We start from the raw sequence: 24331 nt of genomic DNA on the forward strand, positions 1-24331 counted from the left end.
CCGTACACTGGAGGGTTGGGGTGAGCGTGGCACACAGATCCAGGCATGTGGCCTTTTGCAGCTGGAAGTTCTGCAGCCATTGCTCATCATCCCAAGCCTGCATTACGGTGCAATCACACCAGTCAGTGCTTGTTTCTCAGGCCCAGAAATGGCACTCCATCATATGCAGCTGCACTGTGAAGGCCATCAGTGACCTTGAATTGGTTCTCCAAGAAATCATCATGTTCCCTGCTGATTCATTCTTGCAGCTCAGCGAATAGAGGAGGATCATGGATCCTGTGCTTGCAATGCTTATGACAATAGTGGAGAGCCGTGCAGGCTCCATGCTTCTGTCAAAGATGGTGGATAGTGAGGAGGGCCATACAGGTTTTTGGAATTTTGAAAAAGTTTTGACAATTATGAGACGGAGACTGTTAAACACTGAGAAGTTGACACCTTGGTTCCAGGCACCCCTGCATGATTTGTTTCAACCCCACCATGCATTGCCAAAACTTCCTAAAAGACTATATGCTGGACACTGGCAAGTTGCACACTGGGATACCTATCCATGGTAAACTGCTCTGTGCATCGATATAAGCACTCTTTGTGTGGATGTGGAGTGCTGACGTAAGGAGACAAGTATGCCCATGCAAGCGTGATATGCTAATTGCGGTGGCTTAATGACGCTGTAACTTGCATCAACCACAGTTTGTAGTGTAGACATGGCCAAAGTCTAACCCTGTATTCATGAGGGTTTCATCACCACTAAAATGCATATGACATTCCCATTGCCCTTTTGCACGTAAACCAGGGGTAGGCAACCTATGGCACGTGTGCCAAAGGCGACACACGAGCTGATTTTCAGTGGCACTCACACTGCCCGGGTCCTGGCCACTGGTCCGAGGGGCTCTGCATTTTAATTTAATTTTAAATGAAACTTCTTAAACATTTTTAAAAATTAAAAAAAAACAATAGTTGAGTTATATATTCTAGACTTATAGAAAGAGACCTTCTAACAACATTAAAATGTATTACTGGCATGCAAAACCTTAAATTACTCGGCACACCACTTCTGAAAGGTCGCTGACCCCTGATGTCAACCAATGTCTTTTAAGAGACCGAAGTTGAATTAACTAAAGTACTTCCAGTATTTGTCCTTTTTCTTGCTAAGGTTAAAAAGAAGGACAGAAGGCAATTTAAAATGGCAATTCTTGCCAACTGTTTCTAAACAGATGTTGGTTCTGTACACAAAAAATATTTGCAAGAGAGAGAGATCTGATTATGATGCTATTTATTCTACTCAGTCTTTTGTAGAGAAGCATTTCATTTTTTAGGGGGGAAGTGAAGTGCAAATCTTGCCATATTTGAGCATTTCTAAGAAATTACTTTTTTTTTTTTATATATTTTCATTCAGGGCAGAATCTGATCCCTTTCAGTCTCTCCTAAGTAAACTCATCACTACAAACTAGAGGAAGTTTCTTTGGAAACCCAAGGCTTGCACTGATCCCCTGAAGTTATGTATTACATATGTCTGTTATATAATTCCTATCAAGAAACACATTTTGAGAGTAATAAGGCCTATCTTGCTCAAGGGAATTTTGAAATTGCTATATTCAATATAGAAACTGCATAGCAGAAAAAAGGTTAACTTATTCTAGATCCACAGAAGAACTACAACTCTGACATTTCATCAATGCTTACAAATAAGCAAGGAAGGCCCAGACTTATTCCTGGTCTATTCCATTCTAATCTGTAGAATAAATGCGCATACTGCAATTTCAGAGTTATTTAAAGCAGCCTGATTACATACTTTGAATTCTGAAGAGGCAGGTATAGAATTAGGACACTTTGAGCCATATGGTGGCTGGCCCTGTGCAGACTTTCCCATCACTTGTGCCCATTTGCAAAAGGCAAGCCACAGTGAGGCTAGTGAATACGGTACCTGTTAAATGACTTGTGCTGCGAGCACCCTAAAAGGGAGATGGCTCCACTCCCCACACAAGCTAGCTCTGCTGGCCAAGCAGGAAGGGGGAACGCATGCTGCACCTTTTCTGAGGATGGCAGACGTTCTGCTACTGCATGTGTTTATCTGGGAACTCGAGGAGAAATTGTTTGCTGCTTCAGCCAGAATTCCCCATGATGGCATCTAAGAATGGCGTGTAAGGAAACCACTCGAAGCAGACTGTTTTTCTATACCTCAATTCAGGCCCCTCTACTGAAATTATTCAGATTGAGCGGGCTCATTTTTAAATATTGAACCCACAAAATTTACTTCCAGGGATGTGTTTTGGGGGGGGGTCTCTCCAATAATAGAAGTTTTCCAGTCACTAGAGAGCAACTACCAAATTACCAGTGTTCCTGTGCTTGCTTCTTTCATAACCATTGGTATCAGTTCAGCCTTAACTTCCTCACCACACTGGGATTGGAAGGTTGTATTGATAGCAAAGATGACCGTACATTTAAATGGGGCGGGGGGAGCAGGGGCACATGTAATTACTGCAAATTGATAGAATGTCCCATCAGGACATATAAGGGCTCATGTTCTTTGCAATAGAATACAGAAAGCAATAAAAGGTCTTGGCAGGTGATTAAGTACCAAAGCAAAGCTGAAGCACTTGATAGCTGCAAATGTGATTTGTTTCAAGTACCATCCAATGTCATACATAACATGATTCTTATGCACCAAGATGAAAGAAGATGGAATAAACCACAGAACTGGGGTGGGAGGAGGGAAGGAAACAAAGTGAAGCCTGGGTCCAAATAAATAGATTGTCTTTAAGTATCCCCTTTGACTCTCCAGGGAAGGGCCACATATAACTGTTGTAGATCACTTCTGAAGGAAGGCTAACTTTCTGCTGAAAAATTAAAATAAATAAATAAAAAAGGAAAAGGAATATATTGTCTTTTATAACAGAATTTTGAATTATATTTCACTTAAATAAAACATATCCTGGTGCAAAAATATACACAACTTCATTCAGTTTCAACCTTTAGATAGCAAAAAATAGGAGAGGGAGAGAGAAATAAAGAGTATGGTAATGGAGAAACAACATCAAGGAAGGCTGTTTCAGATCTGCAGAAAAGGGACTCATAGCAATAGTGGTGAAACTACGTAAAGGGACAATGGTGGGAGACTAGTGCTATAAACGTGGGAGGAATACAATGGGAAATGGAGACATTGACAGTTGATGTAAATTGGCCTTGACTTTGATGGAGCTATGGCAGTTTACAACATGGTTCACAAGGTCTTGCAGCAAATCTGGGGAGGATTTTAAAAACAAACAGAAGAGTTCTGTAATAAATTGGGAGATGGAGTAGAGATGTTTGAGGCTGAAGGTGACACAATTGGTATTGGAGGTCAATTGGCATTTCTTTATCTGGAGATCTGGGTCTTGAGGAGGCAACCAGTGACATTACAATGGTCAAAGTGAGAGAAGATTGTTGAAAATCTTATGCATGTCTTAGAGATGGAGACAAGCCAATAACGCACATGACAAAGTTACAGAGACTTACCGGGCATGCAAGGGGATGGAGTATTCAGGTTCAAAGATAACCATATATCTATGGATACTTAAGGAAAATGGATAGTCTAAATTCTTCCCTGAGCTCCCTGTGAAATTGTGGCTCTGCACCTTCCCAAACACTGGTCTCTGCCTTAAAGGCATGGTCTAGCCCCCATATATTTAATAATAACTTCCGATACTGACCACTTGTAGCCATTCCATGGTATGTTTTGGAGAGCAGGGGGCGAATTGCAGTGTCCTGGATAAACTTCAGCTGGGGAATTCTCCCCACAATGAATGAGATTCTTTATTTCCAGTCCTAAATTAATACCCAGTGGAGCTGTGCAAGGTGAAAAAGCTACTATGTTTCACCCCCGCCCCCAGTAGTGACATTTTATAGATGGGTTATTTCTGTGTCTGACTGTAGATTGTAAAGCAAATTAGGATCCTTACTGATAAAGGATATATCAATCTCACAAAAATGTCTGGAAGAGAGAGACTTCAAATAGTAAGGAGTTGTGGAACTTACCTTTGGTAAGGTTAGTGCTAACTTGCATAAAGGTGACTGGTCCTGATAGTCATCAGGCAGAAGGGGTTGATCCCACTTCTTGGCTATTGTTTCTCTGCTCATTTTGTAAAATACTGCAGTTCCCTTGTAATGAGGTGAGCTGTAGTTACCAAATTCATCCACTTCTTGGAGTTGGAGCTCCAGTCTGGGCTTTCTTTGTGAATGAAAAGTAAGCCTGTAGGCTTTTCCAAAATTCTTCCCATCATCTGTATTCATTATAAAAACATGTATTTCTTAGACTGAGTTTTAATGTCTGATTCTCCGGTATATAAACACAAAATCTTTTGCGGAGCAAGATAAGTCAATAGGACTTATACAAATAAAATCATACAAAACAAATTGTATTCAGGCCTGGGACCTAAGTATGAAACACAGAGCAACAGCTACACTTTCCTGGCCACTTAAATTAACGGTTACATTATCTTTGCAGTTAGCTGCCTCGAAGTGCCTCTAAGGAGAGATGTGTTGCTGCTTGAAAAGCAATGCACATGGAGATGATAAAATTAATGAAATACAAACCATGGAGAGACAAGAAATGAAAGTCCATGTTGACAATGAAATTAGTACGAGCAGAAGAAAATATTGTATCTAAGGCTCTAGGAAACAATGTGTACTGTTTTGTTAAATGTTACACTTTTTGAGGTGAGCAGCTGGTCAAACTTCAGGACCCTTGAGGATGTTCCAGTTGGGAGGGAAAATTGATGATGGAATCAGGTACCTTTGATGCAATCTTGTTTATTTACAAAGAATGGACAAAGTCCTGTATCCCTGAACACAGGAGAAACCAAAAAACAGGAGACACTCTCCTTGCACACTGGTGCAAACTCCTTCAGCCTGCACTCCCTCCATCCCTCCCTTACCACTCCACCCCCGCCCCCCCCCCCCAGATGTTTTCTCGGTATGCTTTTTCCAGGGTTGTCTTACCAGCTGCTTGTTCAGGCTATGTTTGACTCTCTCTGCTCCTTCTATGTCACTCTCCTGCTTCTGGCTCTCTCAGACCTATTCTTGCCCAAACAATAGCCAGCAGAGTTCTCCACCTACATAGCTCAAATTTTTGAGTAGCCTTGGATGCCCCTCTTTGAGACTGCTATTGTTTCTTATATTTAACCTGAATGAAGGGAGGCTGCTATACTCATCAGTTTAAGGGACTTTAACCCAACTGATAACATGACTATTTGAGATGTGTATTGTCATGTAAGTAAACCTTGTATTATAATGACTACAGAAAGGGGGAAGAGTTGCATGTACATCCATAAGTTTTGCATTTCCCTGTTTTTTGAGTACTTAACTCTGCAACCGTAACATTTTCTTCACATATTTTGTATAACTATGCAATATACTTGCAAAGCTAATACTATTTTTTCACACTGATTTTCTTTGGATGGGTTTCCCCGGGAAGAATTTATGTAATGTGTACAATGTGACCTCTGAAGGTGGTAAGCTACACCCTCATAATTAATTTTAAAACCTGGCAAAGAAGAGCATAAATATTTTGGGTAGGCTTTTCAAAAGTGCTTAGTGTAGTGAATAGTTTTTACCATGGCAATAGTGAATGACAGCAGTTAGACCAACTGTGAGCACTTGTGAAATTTCTAAACAATAGGCTATCATAACATGAATTAATTCAGAGGGCCACCAGCAACAACATTAATATGCCCTAGATGCCACTATCCCTTAAAGTCAATTGAGTTACTCCAGATTTACACTGATGTAAATGAACAGAATCTGTCCTTTTTTATTCAAAATCCATTTAACCCCAATGAGATGTTCTTAAAATGACCATAAAAGAAGATTAGTAGAAAAGGGAGGGCTATGGGTAAAATATTGACTCTATTGAAGTAATTGACAAAATACCAATTAATGTCAAGTGGGCTAGGATTTCACCATATGAACTTCTTTTCATGTAATCAGAGTGGAGTGGTTGCCTATCGAATTACAAGTTTACAAAAAATAAGGACTGAATGACAACAGTGAAGTGTGCCGTTTCAAAGAATTACCTAAATGCAAGCTCACTATTTGCAACAGGTGGAAGCAAGACAAAGTTCTATATTATATGAGATTTGTTCACTTGATAGGTTGTATTTATGTACAAGAAATGGCCAGTTTACCTGAGGCAAATATGTTGCCACTAAATCTAAAATGAATCTGCTCTCCTTCTCTTAGTTGAAACTGTTGCGTTGGTTCTGGAGGACCAAAGTATCCCTCCTCACGCAGGTTTTGCAGCTCCCAGTTCAGTTCTTTGGACAGAACCAGTAAAACAACTATTTTATGAGGGTTTTCTTTTTTCCGATATAGTACGACATTAGCCATGGTGCTGCGAATGGCTTCCTCCAGAGCCTGCATAAATAGAACTAGATGTGTATTGTCCATGGCAAATGAGAGGCGGATGACAATAAAGCTGCATTAAGAAGAAAAGAAGAGAGAAGAAAATAAGTAGTCCCTGAGGTGACACTTAATTCTTTATTGAATTATAAATCGTTTTATTTACCTTTTGCAACTTATCAAGCAAGATAATATAGTGGTTCAGGTAACTGATGACCATTCTATAACATTTTTCCTCCTCAAGGTAGGAAACAAATGCTCAGATTAGTTTTCTGGAATATGACATCAGGCCAAAAGTCAAGCTGTTCAGGATTGAAAGCTTTACTGAAACATTCTCCTGTTGTACCTCATTTTTCTCCCACTAAAGGCCATAGGTAAAATTTTCAATTGTGAGTTTGGCACTTATCTTAAGTCCCACTGACTTTCAACAAAAATCCCATTGATTCCAACTGGGCCATTTAGTAGTAAATTTGAAAGGGAAACAAAACATCTTTTGTGCTGTGTACCTTTTGGATCTTGTTGCCAGAGGACATTATTGAGTTAAAACAAAATATGAAAGGCTAGATATGTATATGAATAACTCATGCTTCAGGGCATAAGATAACCACAACTTGGGGGCAGGAAAGAATTTTCTTGCTGTCTTACAATACGCTATTGAATAACTAAATGATCTTGGTTGTAATGGGAAGGTTATACCTCCATCTGAAACATCCACCAGTGGCACTGACTGCTGTTACACAGAATATTAGAATAAATTCTCAGTGATCAGTTCAAGTATGTTAATCCCTATGTTATTTCAGTTCTCATGAAGACTCAAAACCCAGCTGATGAATCAAAATATTGTAATTGGAATAAGAGGGTAACTGGTTTTGAGGGAAGTAGAATTAATGTGTATCAAAAATGTATAGAAATGATGACTAATATATAGTATGTAGGATCTTCAGCTGAAATATATATTCTCATATTTGATCAACTATATTGTAATTGCAAAGTATAGTATGTACATTACAGAGAATAAATACAAAAGCCGTCTCATTTCAGACCTTTATATCATACTAAATTAAAGATTTTAAATAAGTATTTAAAACAACATGAATTTATATATTCGTTTCATTTTATATTTTTAAGATATGATGAAACTGAGGCAATTTTTTTACATATTTTAATAGCAGTATATTTATGATTCAATATGTAGGGAACTGGTTTTTTTCCATGTTTCTTCCTGATGTGTTTACAGAGCTTTTCACTTCTAGAGCCATTTAGAATATTTAGCTGGATGGAACAATAATGCAAGATACGATAAGCCTCTCTAACCACAGACTCAGATGTAAATCTGGATATTTGACATGAGTAAGATACACAACTTGTTGCTACTTGTATGAAACTTGAGTGTTAGGTGTTCAGTGTTAGGGCATATCAAAATATCCTCTATTTTGCTTTCAAAATGATACAGTAATAAACTACAGTGAATGAGAGAGGTAATTGCTGCACATGTACATACTTTCACCAAACTCCCAAATACTTCCCAGTTCAACACAATAAGGTCTTTATTCTAATGTTCATGGTTTTGAGAACACAGTCCTTATTTTTGCAGAAGTCCCATAGACATCAATAGGGATTTATCCTGCATAAACATAGCAGCACTAAACCCAATATGTATGAAATCATGTGCATAAATTCTGGGGAAAACAAATCACAAATTGATTTTCAAAGGTTTAAATGCATTTGAGTCAACTGTGGTTAGACTCAGGTTGTTTTGGTTTCCAGGCATGATCTATCATACAAAATTTGTTGGCAGAATCTTTACATAAACAGAGAATTTTAAGTGAATACTGGAGAATATATGTCAACCTGAAATCTTAAAACTGACAGTTATGCTCATCCAGCCAGGGAGCAGAAATACTGTCCAATCAAAATTAATTACTATAACTTAAATTTCAGATGTCAAGTGCATTCTGTGTTATGTTTGTGCACAATATGCAGATGAAAAATTATTTACCAAAATAATTTTTGGCATAATTATTCATAACATACAAATCTAAGATAGTCATCCGTATCTCATGAAACATTTACAGACTGGAAGAGCCAAACTTTGGCAAGTAAAATAATTCTTAGTGAATGATTTCTCAACTCTAGTAAGTTCCCATTCATTAATTTCTTTGGATATGAATCTTTTACCTAAATAATTGAATGAAATTATTTATATGTTACCTTTCTAAATACTCATCTACTTCAAATGATACAAGTCCGTTTCGTGCATTCCGCACAATAACATCATCAAGCACAACCCACTCCTCTTCTTTGCTTCTGTAACCCAATACTTTCAAGGATTCACCAAGATTCTCTCCATGTTTTCTCACAGAGGCACTCATTGCCCTGGACAACCACAAGACAGGAGAAATCATTACAAAGGTTAAAATAAAGTTCTGTGGATATTAAATACTTGTGTTGTAGCAGTGTCTTTTCCCTTCTTTTTAATCTGCCTAGCTGCAGACCATCTGGGATGGCTTGTCTCTTACTGAAAAACTGCATCTAGAAAATGGCATGTATGGACTGGTTTGCGGGTATACTCAAGCTCTGTAGTTTGGAAAGGTTCATGTCCAAATGAATGTAGTTAACCTCTAGTCTAATATTGAGCAAAACTTATATCAAGGTTTGCTTTTGACAAGGTCATCTGATTTACACTGATTCACCAGAAGTGGAAATACACGTTAGCCCTGTGTAAAACCAAAAGTCTGATCTTGGGGAAAATAAAACTAGCCTTCCAAAACTAGTTATACTTGTTACGTGAACCAAAATATAAACTCATAATAAGACAGTTAACAACAACTGGGGAAATTACAGACAATTACACACTAAGATGCTGTCTATCGGAGCCAGAGAAACACAGCAGCTAGGAGACATGGTTTATTTCTGACTTCTTCAGCTAGATCAGAGACCTCAGCAGAAAGGCCACCTATCAAGGAAGAACAAAATTAAAATAGTTTCTGCTGAACTGGAGTGAACAGTCTGATCACATGAGACAGACTCAATCAGGGTTACAAAAAAAACACAATGTGACTTCCTCCACCCAGCCTATCCCTATAAACAAAGTTTGAATTTTAAGGGCCCAATTTTCAAAAAAGCTGAGCTCCTTCACGTCCTGTGGTCTTCAACTAGTGCTGTGGGAAATCAGGTGTTCTGAAGAAAGCCTAAATATACTCTAAAAAATGGCCTGAGAAATTCTGCAGATATCCAAAGGAAGCAAAAGAGTTTGCATCAAGATTATATGGACGCTGCACAGTATTTCATGAACATGTATGTTCAGTGGTTGAGCTTTTTGGACAAACTACCTCCCTTCCCCTCCCTCCTCCCCATACCTGTGTCCTTCAGACGTTTTGTTTTAGTTTGAGCCCTGTTTTGTATAGATCCTGAGTCTCTTTCTGCTCTACATTACATGTATGTGGTATAAGATTATGCTTTAAAGAGTTCTAAGACATTTATTGGTTAAATATAAAATGGTTCAAAGTACTAGGAATACGTGAAAATAAGTTGCAGTTTGTTGTTTTATTTTGTGTTAATCCAGGCCTTGAACACTATGTAATGTATAGGAGCAGAAAAGCTTAAAACTATGTGGCTCACTATTCTTAGGCCATTGAATCAAGTTATTCAGCCACATTAAATTGTGTTTTGAGACATTTTAGTTTGACCCCTGTTTTATACTCTTTCTCCTCTGCATTATACCCTCTTTCTCCTCTGCATTACAGGTATATTTGTACTAACTGAAGTAATGAAGTATCCTGGGTCTTCAAGGAACAGAATCCATGTTACAGGCACACTTCAAATTAGAACCTAGCATAAATTCAGGTACATCTGAAGTTCAAGTCATGTACTTTACACAGCTCCAGGCTGACAGCATTGCTAAGTGTGGGCAGGTGAGATGCAAGCATTTGTGCACTATCGAACACCCGTGGTACAGGATATCAGTTTAGAACTTTCTATAAGCAGTGATGACCAACCTTGCCAAATCACAGGGTGCATCTATGATGAGGATGAGGGTCTACAAGGGATTAGAATGAGACTTAATCCTTTTTAAAAAGTGATCTAAGGAGGTTTCCAGAAGTGAAAAATTGGAACAGTTATTCCCTTTACCACCTAAACCCCTGCTTGTGCGGCAGCCTATTTGATTTTACATGATAGAATATATATTATAATTTTCAAAGGATCAGTAGGATTGGTTAAACCATCTCTTTGGGATTTAGAGGAGCAACATTTCTAGGCTGACATCAACCTGCTCCAACTGGCCCCTAAAAAGAAATCCCACTACCTCTGTTCCTACTACAGGGTTTTATCCAGGCTTTCACCTAGGGAAGCAGACAAGTGGGTTTCGTTGTCAGGAGCACTTCATTAACCTGCCAGTTAAGAACTACTATTAGGAATTGTCACCAAGATTACCAAAAGTGACTAGTGATTACAGCTGTCTCTATTTTCTAAGGGGGAGGGGCTGATTTTCAGAAAGAACTTGGTGCTGTACATCCACCCTCTGATCAAGCTGAGCATAGGCGGCGAGTTATATGGGCCTGTGGTGCCTATACTCCACCAATATTTAGGAACATGGGCCCGGCTCCACCAATGTTTGGGCTTAGCGCACTTTGGGGGGCTCTGCGCTTCAGCAGGATGCTGGGTCCAGGGTGGCCTGAAGGGCTAGCGGGGAGCCTGGTGCTGGCAGCAGCAAGCGACATGACCCAGCGCCAGCATGGCCCTGCTCCACCCCCTCCCCATTCCACCCTTTTCCCCCAAGCCCCCACTGCACCTCTTTCTGGCTTCCACCCCATCCCCCAAGCAACGCCGGGGGCTGGGCAGAGCAGGCTTGGGCCAGGTTGCGTCGCTTACTGCTGCCAGCACCAGGCCCCCCACTAATCCTCCAGGCCACTCTGGACCTCATGTCCCCCTGAAGTGTGGGGCCCCCAAATCACGGGGGCCGGGGTGGTTGTCCCAGTCTGTTCTATGGACGGGACAGCTCTGTTTGGATCCATTCTGGGCACCACCAAAAATTATATAAACCTGGCACCCATAAAGCTGAGCAGTGCTGGGCACCGTGAAATTAAGGCACTCAAAAAATCACTAGGTTTTGGAACTCTTGACCCATATAACCTTCTGACCTTTTAGAGTAGAACCCAGAGACCAGGCTGGCCATCTGCCCATTATAAGGTTGTTGTCCTTGATCCTTCTGTGCTTTGAACTATTTGTTTCACATTGTACTTGATGTCATTAATGGCCATGAAGAAGCATTGAGTAGGAAACAGAACTTAGAGTGAGTGGGTTTTTTGGTTTGTTCTGCTAGGAAATAAACTCAGCCATCTACAGCAATGAAGGGTGAATCCTGGACATGATTGTAGCTGCACCCTGACTAACACTGAGTTGTATTCTGGACTACTCATGGAATAAAATACTACTCAGTGTGAGTCAAGCTGGCAAAATCTGGAGTTAAATAAAATGAAAACAGCAAAATTCTTCTTTACTACATATGTCTCAATTTTTCCCGATCTTCTGTTAAAAACCCTGGGTGATATCCCCAGCTGGTGTAGGTCAGGGTGGTTTCATTGAAGTCAATGGAGCTATGTTGTTTTACATCAGTTGAAAATCTGGCCAATTATATTTTTTGAAGAGGACACCTTCAGAACACTTTAAGGTGAAGAATATATTTTAATATAAAACTAGTTTGGTCAGGGCTATTTGCAATTCCATTGATGCCTTGATCTTGCTGGATTTGAGGGTAGAAGTTCTCACTTACCAAAGATGATATGCAGTTGTAACCCTGGTTACAGTGGCACTAGATGCTGTTCCATGTTCTGTTGCATCTCCCGATCTCTTTTTTTCTGGATTTGGAGGACAGGGTAGAATAACACTGACTGACTTGTTAAATGGCTGGGATGAAGGATGCTGGATATGAACCAGTGGGCTAGTAGACACTACTCCATGGTACATGTCATATTTTGCCTTTAATATGGAAACCAGTGATGGCTCAATTGGCTGGACCTATGTATAGCAAGTAACAGAATAATTAATGTACAAGTACTTAAATGTTGCTTTTTTAAAAATCATTTTAGTTTAACTTCAGGAACTGGAGGAGAGTTGCATTTCACAAAATCTCTTCCCATTTTTTAATTGAGACCGTCTAGATTTTTTTCTTTAACTCTGTTGATGAGCTCTAAGATTCTTCCTTTCCCAATCATTTTTCCATATGCACAACCACGTGCTTTGTAACAGTGTCATCAGAAACTGCTGCCATTGTTAATTAAATAATTTGGACTCCTGTTAGTGTGTGTGATTGTTTTAAAAGGTAGAATTTATACACTACCTTTTTGTCTGTACTCTTATATTCTTTTTTATGACTCTTTTAATACACATTCTGCTTGCCAAGGATTTTAAATTCATGCTCTGATTTAACTTGTTGTTTTTATTTACATATTACAGCTAGGTCAAATCTTGAGGTTCTTAGAGTAAACTCTCACTGGCTACACTGGAAGTTTTGCTTGAGAAAGGATGGAGGTGAGGACAAGAGTATTCATATCATTATTAGTAAAAGTAATTATTTACACATATTTGCAAAAATAGGGTCAGATTTTCTGGATGCACTAGATCAGGGAAGCTATAAGGTAGCCAGTTTTCTCTCCCAGATTCTCGGTCCCTCGTACAACAGCCTTCCAGTTCTCTAACTTTGGACCAGCTGGTTATAATCCCCTAGGATCAATATATTATCTAGGAATAGCTGAAGCATATCATAGTCCAGCCATTCCTGACCTCCCAACTCTAGGAACACCCTCTGTGCTTGTGACTCTAAGGAGGAAGGAATAGGAACAGGTTTTATTGGCTCTATGCCTGCTGGGGACATCCACACAATGAGGTATTCCCAGCATCGGACTTATAGCAGCGGTGCCCAAACTTTTCCTGTCATGCCCCCTCTTACCAGTAATGGAATCTGTCTGCAACCCCCCTCTATTACTGCACAGCTGGGGGCAGAACTGGGGCTAGAGGCAGAGCTGGCTTTGGGGCAGAGAGCGAATGAGGGCAGAGCTGGGCTGGGGGTGGAGTTGCGACTGAGGTTGGAGCTGGGCTGGAGTGGAGCAGGAGATGGAGTAGAACTGTGGCTGCGAGCAGAGCAGGGGGGCGGAGTAGAGCTGGGCCAGGCCTGGAGCTGGGATCAGAGCTGGGACGTTGGAAGAGCAAAGGGTGAAGTGGGGCTGGAGCTAGGGCTGGGGCTGAGAGTGGAGCAGCGGGGAGAGTGGAACTGCAGCTGGGATCAGAACTGGGCTGGGGTTGGAACAGGGGTGAGAGTGGAGCTGCGTCTGGGGACATCATGGAGCTGCAGGTGGGGTCGAAACTGGTCTGGGGGCAAGGCAGGACTAGGCAGCTTTCAACCTGCCCCCTGAGGGCTGGCCAGAGCTCCACCAGATGACCTGTCCTGCAAAAAATATTCCTCTGCACCCCCCAGGTGAGCATGCCCCACAATTTGAGGACCACTGACTTATAGGGAGACAATGACTCTTTTGCAGTTCCAGATTAGCTCAAAGGGAATGGATCAGAGTGGAGAAAGTTTGCCTACAGAATACACCACTGCCTGACCCAAAGACTTCATGTACTGTGTAGATTTTTTAATTATAATTATTAATATTGTTGGAAATAGTCTTGTTTCCCAGAACATAGCAAGCATACAAATAGCTACTGCTTCATTTATATCTGCTGTGACAGGGTCAGGATAGATGGCTATAGGAGAGTAATAGAAGGCAGATATATTAGCCCCAGGCTAAGTAGGTCCCTTTTCCCTGGGTAAGGTAACAGGGAAGGTTCCAGAACAATCAGGAACCTTCTGGAGACAATTAAGACAGGCTGATTAGAACACCTGCAGCCAATCAAGAAGCTGCTAGAATCAATTAAGGCAGGCTAATCAGGGCACCTGGGTTTTAAAAAGGATTTGACATGAAGCCCAGGTCTGTTATGCATAAAGGTTGCAGAGTCCCTCTTAATGTCCACTCCATATCCACCTAGCTGTCTATGCAGTGGAACCACAGTAATAACACTGTTTGGAGGCCTTCATCATTATGATGGGTTTCTCTTTGGAACTACTCATGTGACATGGACATGATGCGAAGAAAAATATTAATATTTCACACTTACCTTTAACTGCATGGTCACTGGAGAACTGAACGTTTCTGGAGGGTAGTAGAAAGAGATTCTAGAATCCATGCTTAGCTTTTGTGAGAGCCCTTTCTTTGGAATGGTGAATGTTTCTTTTTTTAAGCATGAAACCACAGAAAAAATACCAAGCTGGCAAATTTTCACCTCTGCAAACGTCCCCTTTGGGAGAAAAAGGATGCTACAATTGTTAGTAGATTATCATTTCCGGTGGATGAACTAACTGTATTCTGAGAAGCAAAATGAAAATAACTTAAATGTTATTACCATTTTGACAGCCTGGTTCTCTACTGTGTTACTCCAGTAACTTTCAGTGGTGAATAAGGCTCAGTGTTATTAACAAGTTTTCATCCTATGTTTAGTCAGTGGGAGGGTGGGTGTATGCAGATATAAGTGTTACTGTTCTTTAGGTTAAATGCAAAATAATCTCTCCTCTGTTTCATTTACCAAAGAATTGTCAACTTCACACGCATGCTCACATTTAAAACAAAACAAAACTGTAGAGTCATCTGTATTCTGGGGCAAAGTACTTCTCCAATTAATGTTTCTGAAGAGAAGATGTTAATTGGGGAGTTTTGTATCAAATCAATCATGGGGAATCTTGGAGAGAGAAATACAATTTAGTCTAAAAAAAAATCAGGTTAGATCCACACTGAACCAAATTATACTCTGAGCCACCTGTGGGAGGAAGGGAGGATAGGCAGCTTTAGGTCACCTTTATGCCTCCCTATCTTGGGGGTTGTTCTGGGGGCGTGAATTAGCACCTGAAACTTGAGGCACCCAAAACTAATGGTCACCTTAGAAAATGTGGGTCTTCGTATTTAGGTAACCTTGGCAACATATGAAATTCATGATGGAAAGCATGGCTTATTAATCACTTCTTTAATTGCAAAATTTAACTCAACCTTAACTGTTCAGCCACAATAGACCCTGTCATAATACTCAAATAAGAATTCACCAACCTTCTGGTTTCCCTGGTACCCATCAAAGGAAATGGGAGTTAAGTAACTTGATTGAAAGTTCATATTGGTCACCTTCACCATGATGTCTCGATAATTTCCTCTGTAGCGTGCAGTGAATGGGATTGCAATGTTGATAGGAAAGGGGATTAGTTTCCCCTGGTCTAAGCACGCAACACTGATGACATTGCTGACCAGCGCCTCAGAATCTTCCACCACCAAGGAACTCATGTCATTGATGATCCTGCATACTAAATTTTCAAGAGTGATGGAAGGTGCTGTAATATAACAGGCAACTTCAGGTTCAATATTACCACTCACTTCTGCTAGAAATCTGCAGAAAAATACACAATATTATTCTCTGGGCTTTTTTTGTCCTATATTATGTAAGCAATAAACCAATTTATATATGCATTTAATATATTTAAATAATAAATATATCCAAATTATCCACCTATCTTTTCAGTTTTTATAAAGCACAGGGAACTCATCAGTAATACCTTGCATTAACTAACAAGTGCATAGGACCTAGAAAAATATCAGTAACACTGATTAAAAATGTATGTTACAAATTATAGGAAAGCTGCCTAATTTTGGGACCTGATCCAAAGCTCATTGACATCAATCAATGAAATCTTTCTACTGATTTCAATAAGTTTCGAATCTGACCTTTTATGTGCTCAAGATTTCAGGAAGCTACATTAAAATCTTCAGTGCAGAGTTACATTTTTATTTAGTGTCCATACTAAAGGGTGAACTGCCCTTTATGCACGTCCAATGGCTGGAGTGCACGCAGATGTGTGTTTACAAATAGTCAACTTTTTCATACTTACTCTTTGTTAATCCAGGGACTTGATCTTTCCACTTCTTCTGAATCATTTGTTGAAAGATTCATAGCAGGTGTATTGCATATATTCTCCGACCTTGCAGACTCAATTGCATTGTTTGTGTTGTTCCCATTAATCTCATAAATTTCCTCCTTTTTCTCGTCATCTTTTTCTTCTTCACATGAATTCTCTGTTGGTTTGTGATCTTCATATTCCATCTGAGTTGGAGGTTCTTCACTTACTGCCTGTTCTTGATCAGAAAGATTGATTACAGATCTATCACAGATATCTTCGGACTTTCCAGATACAATTATATCATCTCCATTGCTCCCGGGAACTTCTTGAAAAGCTCTGTTTGGGCATTTCTTATTATAAGGCCTTGCTCCATGACTTTCATCCTTTCTGTTGCAATCTTTTTGCTCTGTATGTGACTTCTGTAGGAGCTTGTGATCTTCATTTTCCATTAGCTTTGGGAGGTCTCTGCTTACTGCCTGTTCTTGATCAGGATTTTTTTCACTTACTGATATAGCAGTTTCTTTTTCCACTGTTTTGTTTTCACTTGACTGGACTTGGTGAATGTTCGGACTTTTCCTTTCATTCATGGGAGAAGTTACCTGGAGTCGCTGACGTACACCAGCAGATACTTTCCCAGAATGTGTCTTTTCTCTTTCGCACACAACTATTTCATTGGAAACATCTTGAACAATCTGGGATTGAGATTTATCATCATGTCTGCATCTAATATCATAAAATTTGTTTTTTGCCTCTTGAAGATGTGTAACTGTATCCAGAAAGAGTTCATTTATTTTCCGAAGACAACCCACAAGAGCGATGATCTCTAGAAAAAAATGTAATTAATTGAGTGTCACTGAAATATTAGTGATAGTATGCAAAAAAAAGTCAATACACACACGAGAGACAACACGGGTAAAGTAATACATTTTACTGAATCAACTTCTGTTGGTGAGAGAGACAAGCTTTTGAGCCCCACAGGGATCTTCTTAGGTCTAAAAAAGATACTCTGAGATCGGAAAAAGAGCTCTGTGTGGCTCAAAAGCTTCTATCTCTCTCACCAACAGAAGTTAGTCCAATAAAAGATATTACCTCACCCACCTTGTCTCTTTAATATTCTGGGACCGACATGGCTATCACTATATTACCTAATACATACACAAAGAACTCTGCACAGCTATGCAAATGGCTTATGTATATGCATATTGGATAATATATTCTGTTTCTTTTCTTTCATTTTTTATTTAATACACAATAAAATATTTATTTCAAAAGCAAAGTGAATTTGAGTGACTTAGTTGATGAAGAACTGGATACTGACTTATAAAACTATAGTCTCAGCCCTCCCAGAACTTCTAATTAATACTAGTTTAATGATCAGACAGTAGCTAAATTCTTGAAGACAACCAATTCAAATCAGAAAACTGCTGCATAATAGCTGTAATTAGCTCAGGAGCAGTCCAATATTCAATCTTAATTATTTTTCTGTCCAGAAGGCCTCATTCTGCAAGGCGCTGACCACTCTGACCCTGATCCAGCAAAGCAATTAAGTATCTGAGTAGTGACAGAGACTTCCCACATGGTTAAAGTTAAGTGCCTTGTCGGATCAAACCCTAGACATGGTGGAGATTTCTTCTAATGAAAGCTGAGAACACTCCTGTGCGGAAACACAGGAATTAGTTGTTGTTTCTATAACAACTGTGTGACAGGTATGGCAATTTCTTGCCATATCCTTGGGAGACCTTACTGAATTAAGTTTAAGAATCTTTGAGGTCCTTTGTATTACATTAATTGTTTATGTAACTTCTGAAAGAGGGAGAAGTGAAAGATGTGAGACTTGGGGGTTCAAAGGACTATACTCAACAATGTGCCAGACAAGAATGGATTTATGGAACAAAAAGTGTTAAGTGGTTTTACTGGGGAATACCTAATGGAAGTTAAATGCAAATCCCCTACCTCCAGTTATGCCAAAAAACCCAACAAACCAAAACCCAGCCTTTTGAAATTATGCCCTGAGGAGTGGGCCGTTGTCTGCTGATCACCTCATACATGAAGCCAGAAAGGCCCAAGCTGTGTAAAAGAAAGACTGAACTATTCATAGCTGTACTCATTCTGAAGCTGAAATAGTTATGAACTTGTAACCACAAAGAAAACCCAGTTGCAGGTGTTGAAGGACTGACACCTACCAGAGATCGAGGTTGGAGTTGGGGTGACCTTTTAAAGCAGGTTTGTAGGTTCTTTTATTGTTTTGAATATGTTCTCTATAATTCTTTCACCTTTAGAATGAATGTGCTTACTTACAGAGAGCTGTATGGTAACTTGTAACTGAGGGCAATTATGCTGTTCATAGCCTCTAGAGAGAAAATAAAGCATTGGTGCTGGTCTGTTTAGGCAGTCTGGCTTGCTGGGAATATCACAGTGTTGGCAAGGAACTTTGCAGCCTGGAAAAGCCCCTGTCAGGAGGGGGAGAGATGTGCATCTCTATTCAAGAGAGGTGTGACAGCTGAGGAGCTGGGATCCCGGTGTGGTGCACTTAGTGGACGAGGGAGGAAGGCAGGCTGAAACTGTCATATATGATGGCAGTGTATGAGGGATCTATGACAGGGTGAACTGCCAGAAGTGCTAACAGCAGTGAAAGCAAATACTGCGTAAGGAAATAGCACAGAGGAAAAAAAAGTCTCATGGTGTTTTAGGGAAAGGAATAGAGAGAAGAGAGACTGGGTGAGGGGGGAAATGGGTTAAGAACAGCTGAAGAAAAGTCAGCAGCTTGAGTTATGTAGCGAAAGGCAGTGCAACCCTAAGGAGTGGACAAAGGTGCACCTTGTTGACTTGCTGTTTTCTGATGACGGGAAGAGAAATGATGGCTCAGGTTTGCAGGGAACATCCAGCCCATTGAAAGAGGGTCCAACAGGTGGGGAAAATCTTGGAGCCAACTCCTGGAGATAAGCAAGGAAGAGGCTGCCAGAGGCAGCAACTATGTCTCATGGGGATTGAACACCTCACTGCAACAGAAATTGTGGACAGACTGACAGAGTACAAGAGGCTGGAGAGGGACAGAGTGCGACTGGAACTCCAGCTGTTAACAGACCAGGAGTGGCGGTGCCAGGATGAGAAAGAAGAGAAGAAGAACCAGAGCCAACAGGAGGAGCAGCATGAGGAAAGAGGACAGGGAACATACCAGCTCGAGATGGAGAGACTGTGCCAGGAAAACTAAGCTGGTAGATGAAACCAAACCCCCTGTACCTGTCTCTGTGAGTGGCATACACTTCAAATTATTTCCTCATTTCAGGGCGGGGGATGACAATGTTTTTGAAGCGGAGTGTGAATTGAACAAGGTGGGAGAAAAGAACATGATGTGGTGGGTTGCTTCACTACTGTCAGGGACAAAGGACTTGGACATTTTCACCCTTATGGACAGAGAGGACTACAAAGACCAAAGGCACTCACACTAGGCTACCAGCTCCTCAATCAACATCTCTCGGATGGAGACCCTCTTCTCTCTTCCTTCTATCTGGGGTTTTTCCAAGCTGCACAGTTCTCTGCCCACACTGTGATATTCCCATGAAGCCAGACTGCCTAAATAGGACATTGTCTGCATTTTGCTTTCTCTCCAGAGGCTATGAACAGTGTTTCCCTCAGTTACAAGTTACCACACAGCTCTTTCTAAGCAAGCACATTTATTCTGAAAGTGAAAGATTTACAGATAAAACAAATTTAAAACAATAAAAGAACCTACATGCATGTTAAAAAGCTTATCATACCACCTGAAGTCTCAAGTTCTGGTGTCAATCCTTCAAAACTCATAACTGGGTCTACCCTGTGATTAGAAGTTCATAACTTTCTCAGATTCAGAATCAGAACAACCATGAATAGTACAGTCTTTCCTTTACACAGTTTGGGCCTTTCTGGCTTCATGTATGAGGTGATCAGCAGACAATGGCCCATTCCTCAGGGCATAGTTTCAAAAGGCTGGGTTTTGGTTTATTGGATTTTTTTGGCATAACTGGGGTAAGGGATTTGCATTCAACTCCTATTAGGTATTCCTCAGTTAAACCTTGGGCCTTAGATCTTGGCCTCATATACAAGACAGTCAGTAGACAATGGCCCACTCCTCAGGACATAGCTTCAAAGGGCTGGGTATTTTTGCATAACCAGAGGTGAGGAATTTGCATTCACCTCCCATTAGGAATTCACCAGGAAAACCACTTAACACTTTTTGTCCCAAAAGTACATTCTCAGGCACATTGAACAATATAGTCTTTTGAACCCTCGGGTCTCACATCTGTCACAGCTCCATCCGTCGACAGATTACATACTATCCCAGCCCACAATAATACAAAAACCATGCATGTAACACAATGGATTCCAAAGATACATAATCTTAATTCAGTAAGGCCTCCCAAGCATATGACAGGAAATTGCCATATCTGTCACAATGTGACCTTATAAGAAAAATGGATTATTTTATTTTCCTGATTTGTCTTGTCTTATGCCCTTTCCTGGAAATTCTTGCAAAGAAAAACGTTCAAGGATTTTAGATGTATTACTTTTACAGCAACCCTCAAGCCTTTTGCTGTCAACTCTGTAGCAATTGGAGAGTTTTGGAACTGTCTCTCTTCATTTATTAGATGCATTACAAATCTCTGGGAGCATTTCTCAGCATATTTCTGTTCAGTACTGTGTGATACTCACAGGCTTGTTTTTGAGGTTAAATCCAGTGCAAGTCAAAACAAATAAAAAAGTGATAGAGATGAAACACCATATGCAACACTTACCACTTGCAAAAGATTGAGAGAGAGGGGGGAAAGGACACCAAATAGGGTGATTCTCTTCTGAATAGAATCCAATGACTCACCTTCACTGCTCCTTCTTTCCTTCTAATGAGGAAGCTGTCTAGATTAATCAATACCTTATTGTTTTCTACATGAAAAATAATTGTATTATATGATAATGTTATTGGTGTGATGCGATAGATTAGATGGGCCTTTTCTTTCAGTCCTAGTTTTCAGTGGCTTATATAAATCTGTCTCCAAAAATTACATTTTCAAGAAAGTTTTTTATATTTGTCCTCAGCCAAGGAATTAACATTTGAAAGATCCAAAGAAAATGTATTTAATGGCTGTTCAATTACCAGAGTATGAAAAGTATATATTTTTTTATTTCTGAAGTTGGAAAAAAATTGTGCAGATGCATTTTTTCACTCTAGCAACTGTAAACTGCCTTGGATCTGAGATTTCAAACTTCAAAAAAAATGTAGATTTCAATAAAGAATGAATGATTTCATAATGTGAAAAAAATGGTTGAAGAATAAAGAAATGAAGAGAGTGGATATAGCATGATTTGCATGCACCCTTACTGGCTTAAGTATGTGCCATTATAGGGCTAAATTGTGCATGTTGTTTACTAATGTAAATCTGAGTAAATCTGAATTTTACTAATGTAAAAATTCCACTGTCTTCATTAGAAATGCTTTGCATTTACAGATTTACTAGAAGAATTTGGTGCGTGGTTTGTACAGTAAATATAATTGATTCAAGATATCTTACCTTATGGACCAGCTAGCATATACTTGGTAAGGTAACAAAGGGAATCCCAAAATGTCCCTATACCATTCTGGCCTTAAAGAGGGCTTCATTTAGAATAAAGTCCTATTCTCCTGTACCTGTCCCTACTTCATTATCTACACCAGCTATTTCCAGCCCACCACCACACTAGCAGTCAGAGGCGCAACTGATTCCTAATCCAATCACCATGGTTGCCCACTACAGCAGAAACTATTTGCCTGCATCTAGGTGGTTTCAATTTGTGTGTTATTTACTAAATAAAGTTGCAGCCATTAAGCCATTTCACCTTAAATTTGTCTCATATTTTCCTTACAGCCTACACACCAATTTATGTACAGCGAACATGCATATTAAGGCTTTAAAGCTGACACTAGATACAGTAATACAAAATATTGCTACAGATGCTATGGATATTACATGTAAACTCCAGTTATGCAAACCCCCATTACCTGAAATTTGGAAATAAAAATGTAGGTTTTTATTTGAAATTTTCAGTTTTCCCCAGTTCCATTTTTTTCATATATTCTTGAGCCATTCTGAAAACTGAGGTTTGCCTATCCTATGTACCTTTGAATTTCCTGACCTGTATGTGTTTAAAAGCTGAACCATATCACTGCGTAGTAATTTTAGACTATTCACCAACATTGTGTTAAAAGAGCCTTTCCGCATGTTGTTCCAATGTTAACCTTGAAATTTCCTGCTGTGCATTTTTTAAAAGCATGTGATCACTTTAAGGACTGTACTTTCCTTGTTTTTCTGACCTGAGATAACCCAGTTTCAGAATACAGTGGCAGTCTATGTTTAAGTGTCTCCTAACTTCTTTACTAACTCGTTATTTTATATGAAAGAGAGAGACTATGGAAAAGAATCTTTTTGGAAAAAGAGAATCAGAGAGTTCTGAATGAATGAAAAGTAGCTAATACAGATCACATATACATAGTTGGGAAAACCAAATTGCGAGCAGGTCTTTTCTCACTAGAAAGCTCTTGTATGATCTTGGATATCTTACGAAAACCATAGAGCTAAGACTCATAAGTACGGGCATAGCTGAAGATCTGAGTCAGGAAATTGTATCTCTCAGTCTCTTAATCCTGGTGTGCTAAACTAAAATATTATTAAATGCAGAGATTGTATTTTTCTGCTATATTTTGCTAAATATTCTTGATGTGGTGGGATTTGGGGGAAATTTTTGGTTTGAAAAAGCATGCTATCCTTTGTTCAGGATACTATTTTTAATGTGAATCCCACATGAAAGCACATAATTGACCCATTAAATGTAAATTTATGTAATTAAATACTATTAGCAGACCAGTTTAACAGTACATTAAGAAGGGGAAAATCTAGAGTAATTTAGTTTCCTCAGGAAAGACTGGAGGAAGACTTTCTGGTTTGCTTGAGCTATGCAGGATCAGAGGGCAGAAGAGCCAAGAATTGGCCCTTACTTGTTTATTTTTATACAAATAATAATGCAAAACAATATAGATAAGGAAACTTTATATTCATTCAGTTTAATTCATTATTCTACATGGAAACCTTTTTTAAATCACTATCTCTTCAGAAAAATACATGGAGAGAATAAAAAGTAAAATATATTCTACTGAAAGAACAAATATTGAAGTTCCAATTAATGTAAAATGTGACTTCACATGAGCATCAGAGGGCAAAATTTGGCTTACTATATATTAAATAAATTCTCTTTATGGTTAAACTCATCTTTACTTGCCTTGACTTGAAACCAATTGCTTGTGTTTGTTTTGAAGAGTATTCAATAGCTGGCAGGTGTCTTGTAGGATCTCTGTATTGTGTTGTAGCTGTTGGCTGAGGGAACTGCTGAGTTCTTGCATGAGAAAGATCAATCTAGGCATATACTCCGCTGTATCTTCATTATCTTGAAGGTCACTCTTTAGCAGTGTTTCTCTTGTCATTAGGTTTAGATGCCAAATCTGTTCCAGTACTTGACTTGATTTATCTGTACCAGGTGTTATCTTACATTCAGCTACTTCCATTTTTAAATATAGAAAATATTATTGTAACTTCTCACATTCAGAACACTTCCAAAATATTGTAGCTTCAGTTTGTAACTTAATTAGGGAATAAGAAAAATGTTGCATCGTAGTCCTACTGAAAAATCAAGTACCTAGCTCTGAAACTCTGAGCTTAATGTTGACTATTAAAAAGTTACTAGGTGACAAAAAGGAGTGGCTTTCCAGGAACTAAAAGGACTACTGTACAAAGAGATGTCTGTGTGTACCAAACTGATTTCAGAACATAAATGTGGCAAGATTACATTACTGGAGTATACAGCAGTGCTGTGATTTTCAAGGGATCTGAGCACCTGCATTTCAATAAAACTAGTTCAGTAAAATAAATAAAAAATAGTTCAATAAAAATGGTCAACCCCTCTGAAAGTCAGACCATAAAT

The 24331-nt window shown here is 39.4% G+C and overlaps 1 protein-coding gene across 1 annotated transcript in view; it reads right to left on the reverse strand.

Annotated features, from left to right (window-relative positions):
- The window catches only part of DTHD1 (death domain containing 1), a 41997-nt gene extending 18082 nt beyond the window's left edge, over positions 1-23915 (reverse strand). The window contains exons 1-8 of the mRNA XM_077816172.1: positions 23633-23915; positions 16340-17171; positions 15510-15840; positions 14530-14709; positions 12146-12390; positions 8584-8748; positions 6159-6448; positions 4012-4256 (exon numbers count right to left, since the gene is read on the reverse strand). Of these exons, the coding sequence (XP_077672298.1) occupies positions 4012-4256; positions 6159-6448; positions 8584-8748; positions 12146-12390; positions 14530-14709; positions 15510-15840; positions 16340-17171; positions 23633-23915 (2571 nt within the window). The remainder of the gene's footprint in view (positions 1-4011; positions 4257-6158; positions 6449-8583; positions 8749-12145; positions 12391-14529; positions 14710-15509; positions 15841-16339; positions 17172-23632) is intronic.
- Positions 23916-24331: the final 416 nt, after the last annotated feature.

This window comes from Eretmochelys imbricata, chromosome 4 (genome assembly GCF_965152235.1).
Source record: "Eretmochelys imbricata isolate rEreImb1 chromosome 4, rEreImb1.hap1, whole genome shotgun sequence".
NCBI lineage: Eukaryota > Metazoa > Chordata > Testudines > Cheloniidae > Eretmochelys > Eretmochelys imbricata.